Source organism: Stegodyphus dumicola, chromosome 10, assembly GCF_044657685.1.
Source record: "Stegodyphus dumicola isolate Sdum_Otavi_A_Nest chromosome 10, ASM4465768v1".
NCBI lineage: Eukaryota > Metazoa > Arthropoda > Arachnida > Araneae > Eresidae > Stegodyphus > Stegodyphus dumicola.
In genome coordinates this window covers 178,439,889-178,452,243 of record NC_140777.1, presented here as the reverse complement: position 1 = coordinate 178,452,243, position 12,355 = coordinate 178,439,889, and the positions used below count along the sequence as shown (strand labels likewise).

The window sequence follows — 12,355 nt, the reverse complement described above, 5'->3', positions numbered from 1 at the left end:
GGAAAATAGAATAACATCTGACTACATTAAGGGGGGAATCTAAAAGGTTTCAGATTTTTATACTAAAAATACCTTTATTGATTAAATATCATATTCGTCGTACTTGAACCACATAAAATTTAATTCAACAGCCATATCATAAAAGTGAAATTGTTGAATTTGTTCATCAAACATTCGTTAAAATTTTAAAAAATTTAAATTAGATAGTAAAACAAATTCAAAATCCAGGCTTTCAAGTACGAATTTTCATAGTACGAGAAACATTCGTGCATTCATGCAGATTCTTCATTATTTAATTTCTTTTTAATACATCGAAACAGGGCGATGATATTTGGTGGCAACAGTTTGAAAACTGAACCGACGCAGTAAATGAAACAACGCAAAATGCCGTTTTGAGACTAAATAACCCTTTGGGTCTAACGACACTTTGGGCTAAAAAAATTTTTCTTTTCCTAGTCCTGGATGTCAACTGCATCAGCTGTCTAGTCCGTCAATATCGACTGTAGTTCAAGAACGGCAAATTATGAGCTTTGCTTTATGCATTAAATTATTATCACATTCGTAATGTTTTTGTGATTGTTAAAATCCGAACAAGTGACTTCCGTCTTCGACAAAATATTGATAAATAACTAAGAAATATTGCGTATAATTGTAACAGCGCTTTGTCATATCTATGTAACAGCATAAGCCATGCTTTGATAGTAATTAATATTTAATTCATAAGAATTGGCAATTGCAGAAAAGTCTTAGTTATCAAAAAGTTGTGCTTATAAATAAAAGTTGCCTAAATTTTCTTGAATCTTTCATATAAGAGTAACAATAGAGGAAGGGGAGGATATTTTATATTAAAAGTTATTAATTTGAGCCACTTTTGAAATTTGAGTTTTAACGGAAAACAACCTCAAGAAGTGAACTTGTTTAAAAGGAACAAATAAAAATTAACAAACAAAAGATAACAAATAAAAATTAGTAAGAGCATAATTAAGTCTTGAATCTTTTCTTTCTGGAATCTGTTTAAATTAAAAGCTGGGATAATTTTAATAGCTAACACTGATGAACATAGAATGCTGTAATGTTTCCAGAAAATTAAAAATTCTGGCACTCAAGACAGCCATGAAGTGATACTGACATGATCTAGATCGACTAAAATCGCAATTTCCAATTTTTAATATTTTTATGAGGATTTCTGTTGGACCTGAATAAACGAAAACTTGCCCTTTTCAAAGTTATTTTGTTCGATGATTTTTAGCTAAAGGTACGAAAAATGCACAAAAATTTGAATTTTTTAAATCTGCAATTTTCGCTAAAATTTGTGCGATTCGGAAATTAGAATACTTTCTAATTTAAAAAAAAAAAAAAAAAAAAAAAAAAAAAATGAAATTCCTCCTTAAAATGTTTTTCTGAAAATTATTGGATTTTTTAGTATGGGTTTTTCTTTCTCTCCTCTTTTTTTTATAAGGAGAAGTTTCGTAGAATGCGCTTTTTGATATCGCGCACAGAAGTCTATTATCTGTAAAAGTAAACGAATTTTGTGTGTAACAGGATGTCTAAGAAGTTTTTGTATGATTCTTGAGCATTTAATTAAGGCTGTATAAAATTCTTTTGAAATCGGTTAAAAAAATTACTTGAAGATTGAAATTTTAATTAATTCGAATATCGAATTTCGAACTGATCATGTGAATTACCCGGGTGATAAAATTTTTAAAACGTCCGTTATTACTACATATTACTCAATTTAAAGTGGATTTTATATTGAAAATTTTTCTTGTATTTTTCCGTAATGCGCCTGCCCTGTATTTTAGCAGACTTTTTTGTGGGGGGGGGTTAAATTATTTATAGTCACAAGAACAGTTTACACATGGCAGAACACGAAAAGTATGCGCACGCATACATACAGACACACACACTCCATATTTTCCCGTAATGCACACAGATCCCCAAATGCAAGGCAAGTGCAAAACGAAAAAGTACCACCTTTTTCATTAAAAACTAGGGCATAAACGTTATATGTGTGTGATTTCCAGGTATCTGAGAACACCGCTAGCGTTCCTTTCAACTCAAATTTCTCGGTTTCTGTTATGTTAAAAAGTTAAAAGGTTTCAGATTTTTAATTACATCCGAAGAAGCGTTTTTTAACATTTTGCCTGTTACCTTTATTTATTAAATATCACGTTCTTCGCACTTAAACCATAAAATTCAGTTCAAGAGCAATATCAAAAAATAGTTTTAAATTGAGCATATCTCTAAAATTTCCGATACACAGTCTTTGTACGCTGGAGATAAAATGTTTTTTCTGTGTAAAGTTCCCATGGTTCGCTTTGAAATCCTTGAGTTTGTTAATAAAACATTCGTTAAAGTTTTACAAAATATGAAATCGATCATAAAATTCCAAATTTCAAATTTGGGCTTCCACATGCCCTTATTCGCAGCAGAATTTACGTCATTCAAAATTGGATGGCTCTGGATACCGTTGTTTTATCATAATGCGAGAAGCAGACATACATTTATGCAGATTTTTCATTATTTAGTTTCTTCAATTACAATGCAGGCCTCCAACATTTAGTGGCAACAGTTTGAAAAGTGAAACGGACATTTATAGTGAACCAACGCAAAATCGCAAAACGAAAACAGTAGTCCTTTAGGGAAAAAGCCCCTTTGAACTAATAATAGTTCAGCGTCTTTTGTCATATTTTTTACAATTTTATTTAAATTCTTATTAGAAATTTAAAAAAATCATTTTCATAAAGATATTTGGATATTTTGTGTTAATTTTTCATTGTATTTAGCAACAGTCATAATCTACTAAATATTTAAATTATTTTGTTTTTCATGTAAATGCTTAACGAGTCGATGAGAAACATTTTCGAGTGCGATGTGACATTCCAGTGCTTAGAAGTTTTACTCTCTTTTTCAGATTTCCAAAGAACGAAAAGTAAAGTAAATAAAGAAATAAATGGGAAAGAAAAAAAAATAAAATTTGCTACTGACTTTTTCAAGAAAATTTTAAAAGGGCAAGATGCCGCGAGAAAGTAGGCGTGGAATCTGCAGATTCTCTCCCCCCCCCTTCTAACTTCTCGCCGAGAGTCTTTCCTCCTTCACAACTATCCCCTCGTTGTCCGTTTGTCCGGCCTAGCACCACCAGGCCGAATAAGAAAAAAAAAATATTTCTTTTAAAAGTCAACCGACCACTTTTTTTATAATTTTTTCCTCTCCTCTTCTTTTCGCTCAACTTTTCTGCTTTTCTATGTGAGCCACTGCTGGTGTTGGTAGGGGGGGCTAGAAAACCGCTTTGTGGAGGGGGGCAGCATTTCGCGTCCGTAACGCGGCGGGTGCCCCGCGGCGTCCGTCGGGGGGCAGAGCCGCAGCGTGCCTTCCTTTCTCGTCCCGCTTTATCTCCCGCCGTCATCTGCGGCCAATCCGAAACCCTGCCGCCCGGAATACCTACCTACCTGCAAGTATTCCTACCTGCAAGAGAGAGAGAGAGAGAGTGAGGGTTCATCGGAGGCAGAGAAGACTACGCGGACGGACGGACTGAGGTGGAAGAGGGGGGTGGTGGTTAAAAAAGAAGGAATGTTAGAATGCATGCAAATGAAATACATCAGAAGCTGCGGTATGTATGGTTGTGATTTTTAATTTTTTTTCTTTTCTTCTCAAGCGGGCGATCTGTGGACTGAAAATCAGGTTCTGCTCACTTCTTTTTCTCGTCCCCCCTTTCCCTAGCTTTGAATTGTTTGCGCTATTAGCTTCTTTGGTGTAATCATCCTTCCATCTGCCGTTTTGTGTATGCCTGGACATTTTAGTATTTTTTCTTCCTCTCACTATATAAGAGCCCATCATGTCTCTCATTCGCATCGAAACGTTTATCAACATCGAAACATTTGTCGACATCGAAACGTTTGTCGACTGCCTGGTTTCTGTGGTTTTTCGAGTTTTTCTTAAAACCTTCATCAAAGAGGTCAAATTATGACAGTATAACGAAGCTGAGTTACTGAAAATAGTAAATTTAATGTTCGGGTTAATGACTGGTCGAATGCTTAAGACCGCTGAATACTGATAAAAATCGGCGTTTGAATCTGGGTGAACAAGCCGATTGCATGAGCGTTATATTCTTTTTTTTCCCTGTGAAATAAATATGAGCCATTTTCCGTTACAAAGTCCTTCACGAAGGTAACCTTCCTTTTTTGTCAGCTAACCCTCTTGTGTTTTGCCGTACTTAAGCTACCTAACTGTACTAGTTCAGATTTAAGATAGGTTAGTACGGCAAAGCCTCGAGGGCTATCTGCCTAAGGGGAGGGATGCGGCGAGCGGTAAAGTCGCGGAACACTGGTAGTTCGGTCCGAGGTTTGAATCCCGCGAACGGGCTGACTGCATGGACGTTTTCGTGGTAAAACGAAAGTGTAACGTGTATACGAGCCAGTTTCCCTTAGAAAGTCCTCCACGAAGGAATTCCTCCCCTTAGGCAGATAGCCCTCGTGTGCTTTGCCATAACTCAACACACTAACACCACCAGATTTAAGATAGTTATATATATGTTGAAATACTTCATTTTAAAATTATTTTACGAGAGCGAAATTGCCGTATGTGCATGATCTTCATATACTGAAGGTTTCTATGAGGAAGTCAGTTAAATGGTCTAAATACCGTGGTTTGACAATGTATACTGTAAGGGAAAATGTATTAGAAAAATATGTATTTAATATTTATACTGTTTTTTTCTGCTTTAATTCATAAAACGCATTAAAGATAATCTTAATTTAAATAAACGTATATATATATATTTTTTTTTCGAGTTTTGGAAAGGTAGAGAGGAAATGACAGTTTAACAATGGTGAAAAGGGTGCACGGGACAAAAAAGGGTTGAGAACCCTTTCTAAAAGCGTACTACTCTGGTAAGTATTTCTTTCTGTGGAGGTGATTGCTGTTAATATTGTTCGCTAATTTTTAATAGTGTATTTTTTGGCATTGTTTGGTGGCTTGCGCATTTTTAGTACGAGTTCGTTTCCCGTATAGGTCTTTGACGAATGTTGTGTTTCACAAAGAAAAACAGCCATTAATAATCGAACCTAAAGAATGCTTTATTCTCGCTGGGTTCACAAGGTGGCGAATGGGTTACACGCACTTGCAGAATGTCATGTGGTAGGGTTTCGATTTCGTTGAAGTCTTAAATAGAATGGTTATGTTTTAGAGAAGGGTTTCTTAAACTTTTTTTCAGTCGCGACCCCGTTTTATCACTGAGATTTTTTCGCGAACCCCAAGACACCATAATATTTACAAAAAATTTGTGGAACCCCATAAGTATTGCGCAAATCCGACATACGCGTGAGTGAAACCGTCAATTTTTTTCAGTTGTACTGTAATATACTATTGCAGTTTTAGGTCATTAGCTATAATTTCTAATTTTATGACATGGAACAATGTGAAAATTTTAAATAAGTAACGGACACCGTCACGTGCAAAGCAAGGAAAATGAATGTTTATATTATAAAAAGAAATGCGTCGAAACATTTTCGTTTTTTCTTTGTCTGTATTGTTTTATCTTTATCTATTTTCAGATACATTGGATAAAAACATTTGATAATTGTAAAATTAGGTACTTTTCCGTTTCGCCGGCGCAAATCTCGCCAAGCAGACTTTGTTGGCGACAGCATACAGTATACACATAAAATATGTTAGTTCTAAGAATTTTTTATTTTGAAGGCATGAACATTTTAATATGGTTTAAAATTTTGTAAAAAGCCGATAAATAAAGACAATAAATTTGTAAAAAGACATTAATTTAAGAATTTGCTATGCTTTCATGGTTCAACATCCTGGTTCGCCGGTTCGTGTCACGTAACCCGAAGTGATCTCATCTCACGTAAACTACGCTCCAAAAATCAAATTCTCTCAGTAATTTCATGTGAAATCTTAATTTGGAATACAAGTTGAAATGCGCGAATTATTTCAATTCGTACGAATAGCTTACTCAGAAATTATGTAAAACCGCAGTTCTTCACTTCGCTAGTGCATTCTTGTTAGAATTGGTGAATTTAACCCTTGATTTTGCCTTTTTTATATTTTCGCCTTCGAGGGAGCAGTGTGATTGCATTCTAATTGACTTAATAACCGCGAATGGTCTTAGTGCATAAAATTTAACTATCTTGTAAACATTCTATGCGATTATATGCCAGTATTGAAATAAACAATCAATCTAATAAGAAAAGTTTGTTTGCAACTTGTTTTGAAAAGGAAGCGTAAAAGGTTACCAGCGAAGATATGCCGTTTGGCATCAGTTGTACCATTATTGGCGACTTTATCGTTTGTGCCGGCGAAACGGAAAAGTACCTAAAATTATTACAATAAGTTAAAGAAATATAAAAACTGCTAAAATTTTTGGCGACCCGCAGTTAAAGAAACACTGTTTTTGAGGATTAGATATTTGCATGTATACGGGGGAAAAAAAAAAAAAAAAAAAAAAAAAAAAAACCTCAATTTTTTTTAATGTATTTTGTTTTCTTCTAAAGTAATTGACGGTGCACTTTAATGTTTTGCATTTTGAGGTTTTCCTGTAATCTGATATAAGATGCAGTAATTTTAAATTGTGCAGCTGTAGCGTAATCTCCGCTACATTTAACAATGTCTCAATTTCGGTATCTTAACAGGTGTTTCTTCTGAAATGTCAGCTTGGTCTTCGATCAGAACGGTGATGTATCAGCTGATAGAGCATATTGTTTCCGAAAGACGACTTCCTGGGAACGAGAGTTTCTTTTTATGGAGAAAGCAGTATCCTCTAATAAGAAATTGCAAACAGTTTTAGCTTTTCATAGTGCGGTTTAATGTTTTCAGAGAGTAATAACAAATTTTTGTTGAGAACTCGTTAATACCGAAACACTAATTAACAATAAATCAGCAAAGGGTGTAAAACCTAGCCGTATTTAAAGCGAACTTCTTTGGATGAATACTGAACTACATATAAATAACCGATGAAAATTCACAAACTAGTTAAGCTATACAACCAAGCACTACAGCTGAAGCTGCCTTGAAATGGATGCTGTTTTGCAAGACATTCGTGGGCACCGCTTTCCAATTTTTAGGTTTGCTTTTCATACGCATATATGTGCAATTTATCGCGAACCACAGTAATCATTATTAATATGTTTCAGTAGAATTATTATTAAATATGTATCGTTTTTTGTAAAGAGCTTCAAAACTTGCCCCAATCCATATTGCGAGGAACCGCTATGGCTCGTATGTGCATACGCTTGGGGAAAGCTACCAAAATATCTGTCTAAGCCCATTGGTCGACATAAGAACCCGGTTAGAACTACCAGTATCTAGCGTTCTTATCCAATGTGTCGCTGGTAAGTTCTGATGAAAATTCAAATACTTATACAAAAGAAAAACCACGAGACTTCAGCAGCTAAGGCAAATCTAAAAAATGCGTGCCTTAAAACATATTTAGACATTTTTACCTTAATATTTGTTTTACTGTATTTTAGCTTTGCACACCCCCTGTTTTAACATTGTTCCATTAGCCTGTCTGTTCTATGGCTGTTGTTAGTTTTCACCGGGCTACTAGTCTCTGTTAAAGCAGTCTTGTGCTCCGTGCATAGGTGTTTTTTTTTTTTTTTTTTTTTTTTTTTTTTTTTTAAAGTCCAAAGGAGCTTTGTCTCTAAGGGGCTTTTGTTTTCGTTTTGCGATTTTGCGTCGAATCATTCTGAATGTCCGTTTTACTTTTCAAACTGTTGTCACCCAATATTATCACCCTGCATTATATTTGAAGAAATTAAATATTGAAGAATCTGCATGTATGTATGTTTCTCGTATTGTGATAAAGCAACGGAACCTAAAGCCATCCAATTTTGAATGACGCAATCGTACTGGCAGCCAAACTTGGAATTTGTTTTATTATCGATTTCGTATTTTGTAACACTTTAACGAATTTTTGATTAACAAGAGGATTTCAAAGCGAGCCATGGCAGCGTCGTACAGAAAAAACATTTTTATCTCCAGTGCGCGAGACTGTGTATCGGAAATTCGAAAGATAGGTTCCTTTTAAAATTTTTGTGATATTGCTCTTGAATTGAATTTTATAGTTTATGTGCGAAAAACATGATTTTTAATAAATAAAGGTAACGCACAAAATATTAAGGGAAAAAAAAAAAAACGCCCCGTTAGAGGTAATTTAAAATCTGAAACCTTTCCGATTTTTTATTATTTTTTTAAAGGGAAAAAAGGATTATGATGAATCAAAAGATGATTTCGAAATTCTAATCCCGAGCATCATTGGTGTTGGTGGTACTTAAGCACCGATTTCTATCGAACTTATCTTGATTGTGTGTTTGATCTTGTTCCGAATAAGATACGAAGAAATAAATAATAGTTTCCTTTTTAAAAAAGCAGAAGTATAATATGCGGTGTAATCGAATTGACAGTTTTATCATGATAACTAACTAGAGCTGAGATCAGAAAATTTTTCTTCTCAACATAACGTTTACTGTTGGATCTGTTCTTGTGGGGCAAATTCGATTACTAGTTGTATTCCAAGTTCTTTTTTAAAGGCTTGTCCTGTTTAGTTTCATCTTGGGGTCCAGGTGAATGTTCCGTCGTTTCGGATATGTAGTTTATGTGACTTGTCTCACTATACCTCGCTTTGAGAGGGGGCTGTATTTGAATGAATGGATGGAGTCAAGAATCTTCTCGCTCGCAATCCATCACCACCAATAATTGCCATGCTTTTCGGTCGCAACACCTGTTTGCATTCGTGACTAATGATTCTCTTCGCACCTTCGCGTAAAAAATGGGGGGAGAGAACGAATTTGCAAGAATCTGTTTAACCATTTTTACTTTTTGAATTTTAGAAAATTTATTTTTTCGCGCCTTGTCACTCAAGTGGGAATTTGTCTCCGAATAAGGCGACGGCGAGGGCGTCGTGTAAAAAAATTAATGGGAAAGACAAAGCCGAGCTTAACGCACGAAGAAGGGTTATTGTCGACGCGCACCAGTTGGTCAAGCTGATATTATGACCGATCGCCATCTGTTATAAAAAGACTGGTATATTTCCCACGAATTTCGAATGTTCAGACACTTGTTCGTAATTTTCTTGTAATTAGGGAAAGAAGCAATGATACCGTAAAGTGTTTTCCGAAATGGTTGCTTGAAAAGAATTGGATGTTGACACCAATGAGCGAGAGGCAGAAGCTGTGACACATCGGGTTCAGTCCCCGACTATTGAACCATCTATCCGCACGGTCATTCGTGGATTCCTTTTTTTTATCAGAAGAGGCGTTAGACCCAAAGGGCTATTAGTCTCAAAACGGCATATTCGTCGTTTCACTTTCTGCGTTGATTCACTTTTCAAACTGTTACCACAAAATATTATCGCCATGTATTATATTTAAAGAAACTAAATAAGGAAGAATCTGCATGAATGTTTCTCGCATTGCGGAAAAATCAACGGTACCTAGAGCCGTCCAATTTTGAATAACATAGTCTTCCAACCGAACATGGACGCTTGGAAGTCCAAATTTTGAATTTGTTTTATTAATCTATTTCACATTTTGCGAAACGAATTTTTGATTAACAAACTTAATGATAGAGTGAATAGTTGCAGTACTGTACGGGAAGAAAACATTTTTATCTCCATCACGCGAGACTGTGTATCAGAAATTGTAAAGATACACTTATGAGGTATTTCTCCTGCTTTCCAAGCGTGCCTTCGGGGTGTGGTGGTCTGCGCGCTGCGCCGGTATTCCAGAGGTCTATGGTTCGATTTCCGGCGAAGGCGTTTGCATATTTTTCATCTTTCCTGCTTCCAAATAACCTAATGTGTCTACACGCTTATTTTAAAATTATTTTTTGATATTGCTGTAGAAATGAATTTCATGTGGTTTAAGTGCGAACAACATAATATTTAATAAATAAAGGTAACACACAAAACGTTAGAAGGAAAAAAAATGCTCTTTTGCGTGTAATAATAAATCTGAAAGCCTTCATATTTTCTCCCCCCCTTAATATCTTAAATGATGGTCCAGTTTCTAGAGAGCTTTCTTGGGAGGGCATTTTTTCCTCAAGCCAGTGTTCCTCTGTCGATCGTCATTGGAATCCTTTCACTATCACAAGAAATAGTTCTATATAAGCTTATAAACATATTTTTGAGTCATTTAATTTCGTATTCCTACTTTTACTGTACGTATGTGACATACTCTTAGCTATTTTAGTTATGTCTTCAGCCTGTTGTACGATTTAAAACTGTAATAAGTTTTTGAAATATACACATTACTTTCAAATCCGAACCCATGTCTGATCAAAAGTCTCTTCAGAATGTTTTTACTTTGCAATGGCTGTGTAATTACCGGCATAAATGAAGATGGTATTCCTATTGGGCTAGACTTCACTAATCAAGTCAGCAGGAAAGTTCTGAAGAATACAGGAAATGTGAATCCAATTCCCTGTTTATGTAGTGACATCTCTACAGAGTCTGTTTTAAATCGCTATTACAGGTTCCCGTATCAAGTATATTATGCGAGTGCAGTTACAATCCCTCATTCGTACACATTATGTAGTAAATTTTAGCATATCATTTAGGAATACTAATTAGTGATATGAATTTTAAAATGAAAAGTATTGAATTTTTGCTTAATTAATGAGAAGTTTTTGTCTGCTTTTTCTATATTATACAGTCATTTCTTCTGTTCGCCTTTATCTGTTTCAATTATATTTTCCATATAAGCTTTTAAATAAAAGAAGAGAAAGTTATGAAATGTGAACAATTTTTATATAAGTTTCTTCTCAGAAATAATTCTTATTTTTGGTTGAGAAACCTTTTTTTTTCAGGCACTTAGCAGTCGCTTTGGTTTGCCTTACCTGATTAATCTTGTCTTATTTTAGTATTGGTGGTTTAATTAAGATTTGTACAAAATATGCAGTTTTAGTTAATTGGGGTTTAGCAGGTTAATGGATGCGTGTTAACTTTTGAGCAAAAATATTTCGATTCTATATGGAAAACTGGCAATATGCATGTCTTGAGTTCTTACCGTTTTCATATTTGGGATGTTAGCATTAGCTGAGATTGCACTGAAATTTTTTTAAATTATATTTAAACGAGTGCACAATATGAAAATTGAAATTTGGCGCGGGTGAGTTAAATAGAAACATGAAATTTTAGGAGTATTTCTTGCAACTAGATTCTAATCTTTGGCATTTGTCGAAATTCCAATTATATTGAGGTGCTTTTGCCCCAAAACAGCTACAAAAGACGCCATTTTTTTTATTTTTCTGGATTCTTTGCGTCAGAAAATGCCTGTTAATTTGATTTCAAATGCCCATATTTGGGTTCTTATGTACCGTTGGTCCACACTATAGCTACTGGTCTGTTTCAAATGATCGCCACTGTAAAATCTGCTACTGAATTTTCAAGATGTAGGACACTCTACATGGAAGGGGGCATTTCTATATCTCCCGTTCTACTGAGCCGATTTACGAAATTTCACTAGCGTTTTTCTGTCTGGAAAGCGCGACTTAGGATATACTCGTATATTAGATTTATATATAACATTGTTTCAGCATAGATGTTTTGACGCAAAATCGGACTTTTTCTGAAATGGCATACCAATTTTTTTCATATTTCGATTCGACGACTGAAATTATAACTTAATATTAAATTTTGTTACATTTGTTGTGAAACTTCCCGAAAAATTCAAACATTTATTTTGCCGCACTTCTTCCAGTTTAATAAATTATATTCAAGAATAGTTAGTTCACTTGCGAAATTCTTAATTTATGGAAACCTGTTTTCCTTTCTCTTTCATTGTGCATGAGCTGGGGAAAAAAAAAAAAAAAAAAAAAAAAAAAAAATTCATCGTTCATTCTTTCCAATAATTTTAGCAAAGAGCCTAAACCACATTTGGCGTTATTATCTCTTACAACGAATATGCCAAATTTCAAAACGTACCAAGATATAATTTTTTGGGGGGGGAGGGGGAAATTCTGAATAAAAGAAATTTTAATATATCTCTTTTGAATACATAAAATATATCTCTTTTGAAGAATTACATAGATTCATTACTTTCCTAGAAATACATCTCGTTTAAGGTGAGGGTAAAAATTTATTTCGAAAAATTAATAAAAATTACTGAAAAATACAAATTTTAAAGATAAATAAAAAATTTCTGCGAATTTTTCTTTATATTTAGATAAATTTGGAACTGTGAAAGAAGCAATCAATTGTAAGCCTTTATTCAATTCCAGGCAAATAAGGCTACCTGCATGAACGTTTTCCCCATGTGTAACGTGTATACGGGACAAGTTTCCTTAGAAAGGCTTCCACGAAGGCATTTTTCCTTTAAGCAGATAGCCGTAATGTGCTTTGCCATAA

General features: G+C 34.6%; 1 protein-coding gene across 3 annotated transcripts in view; it reads left to right on the top strand.

Moving 5' to 3' along the window:
* LOC118189019 (homeobox protein extradenticle-like) overlaps nucleotides 1-12,355 on the top strand; it is a 675,900-nt gene that overhangs the window by 106,026 nt on the left and 557,519 nt on the right. The window contains exon 1 of one of the 3 annotated variants that reach the window (XM_085825923.1): nucleotides 3,556-3,610. The exons of the other annotated variants lie outside the window; for them this stretch is intronic. Within the exon in view, the coding sequence (XP_085682049.1) occupies nucleotides 3,571-3,610 (40 nt within the window). The 5' untranslated portion in view covers nucleotides 3,556-3,570. Of the gene's footprint in view, nucleotides 1-3,555; nucleotides 3,611-12,355 lie in introns of those variants that run through there. 3 annotated transcript variants of the gene reach the window in all.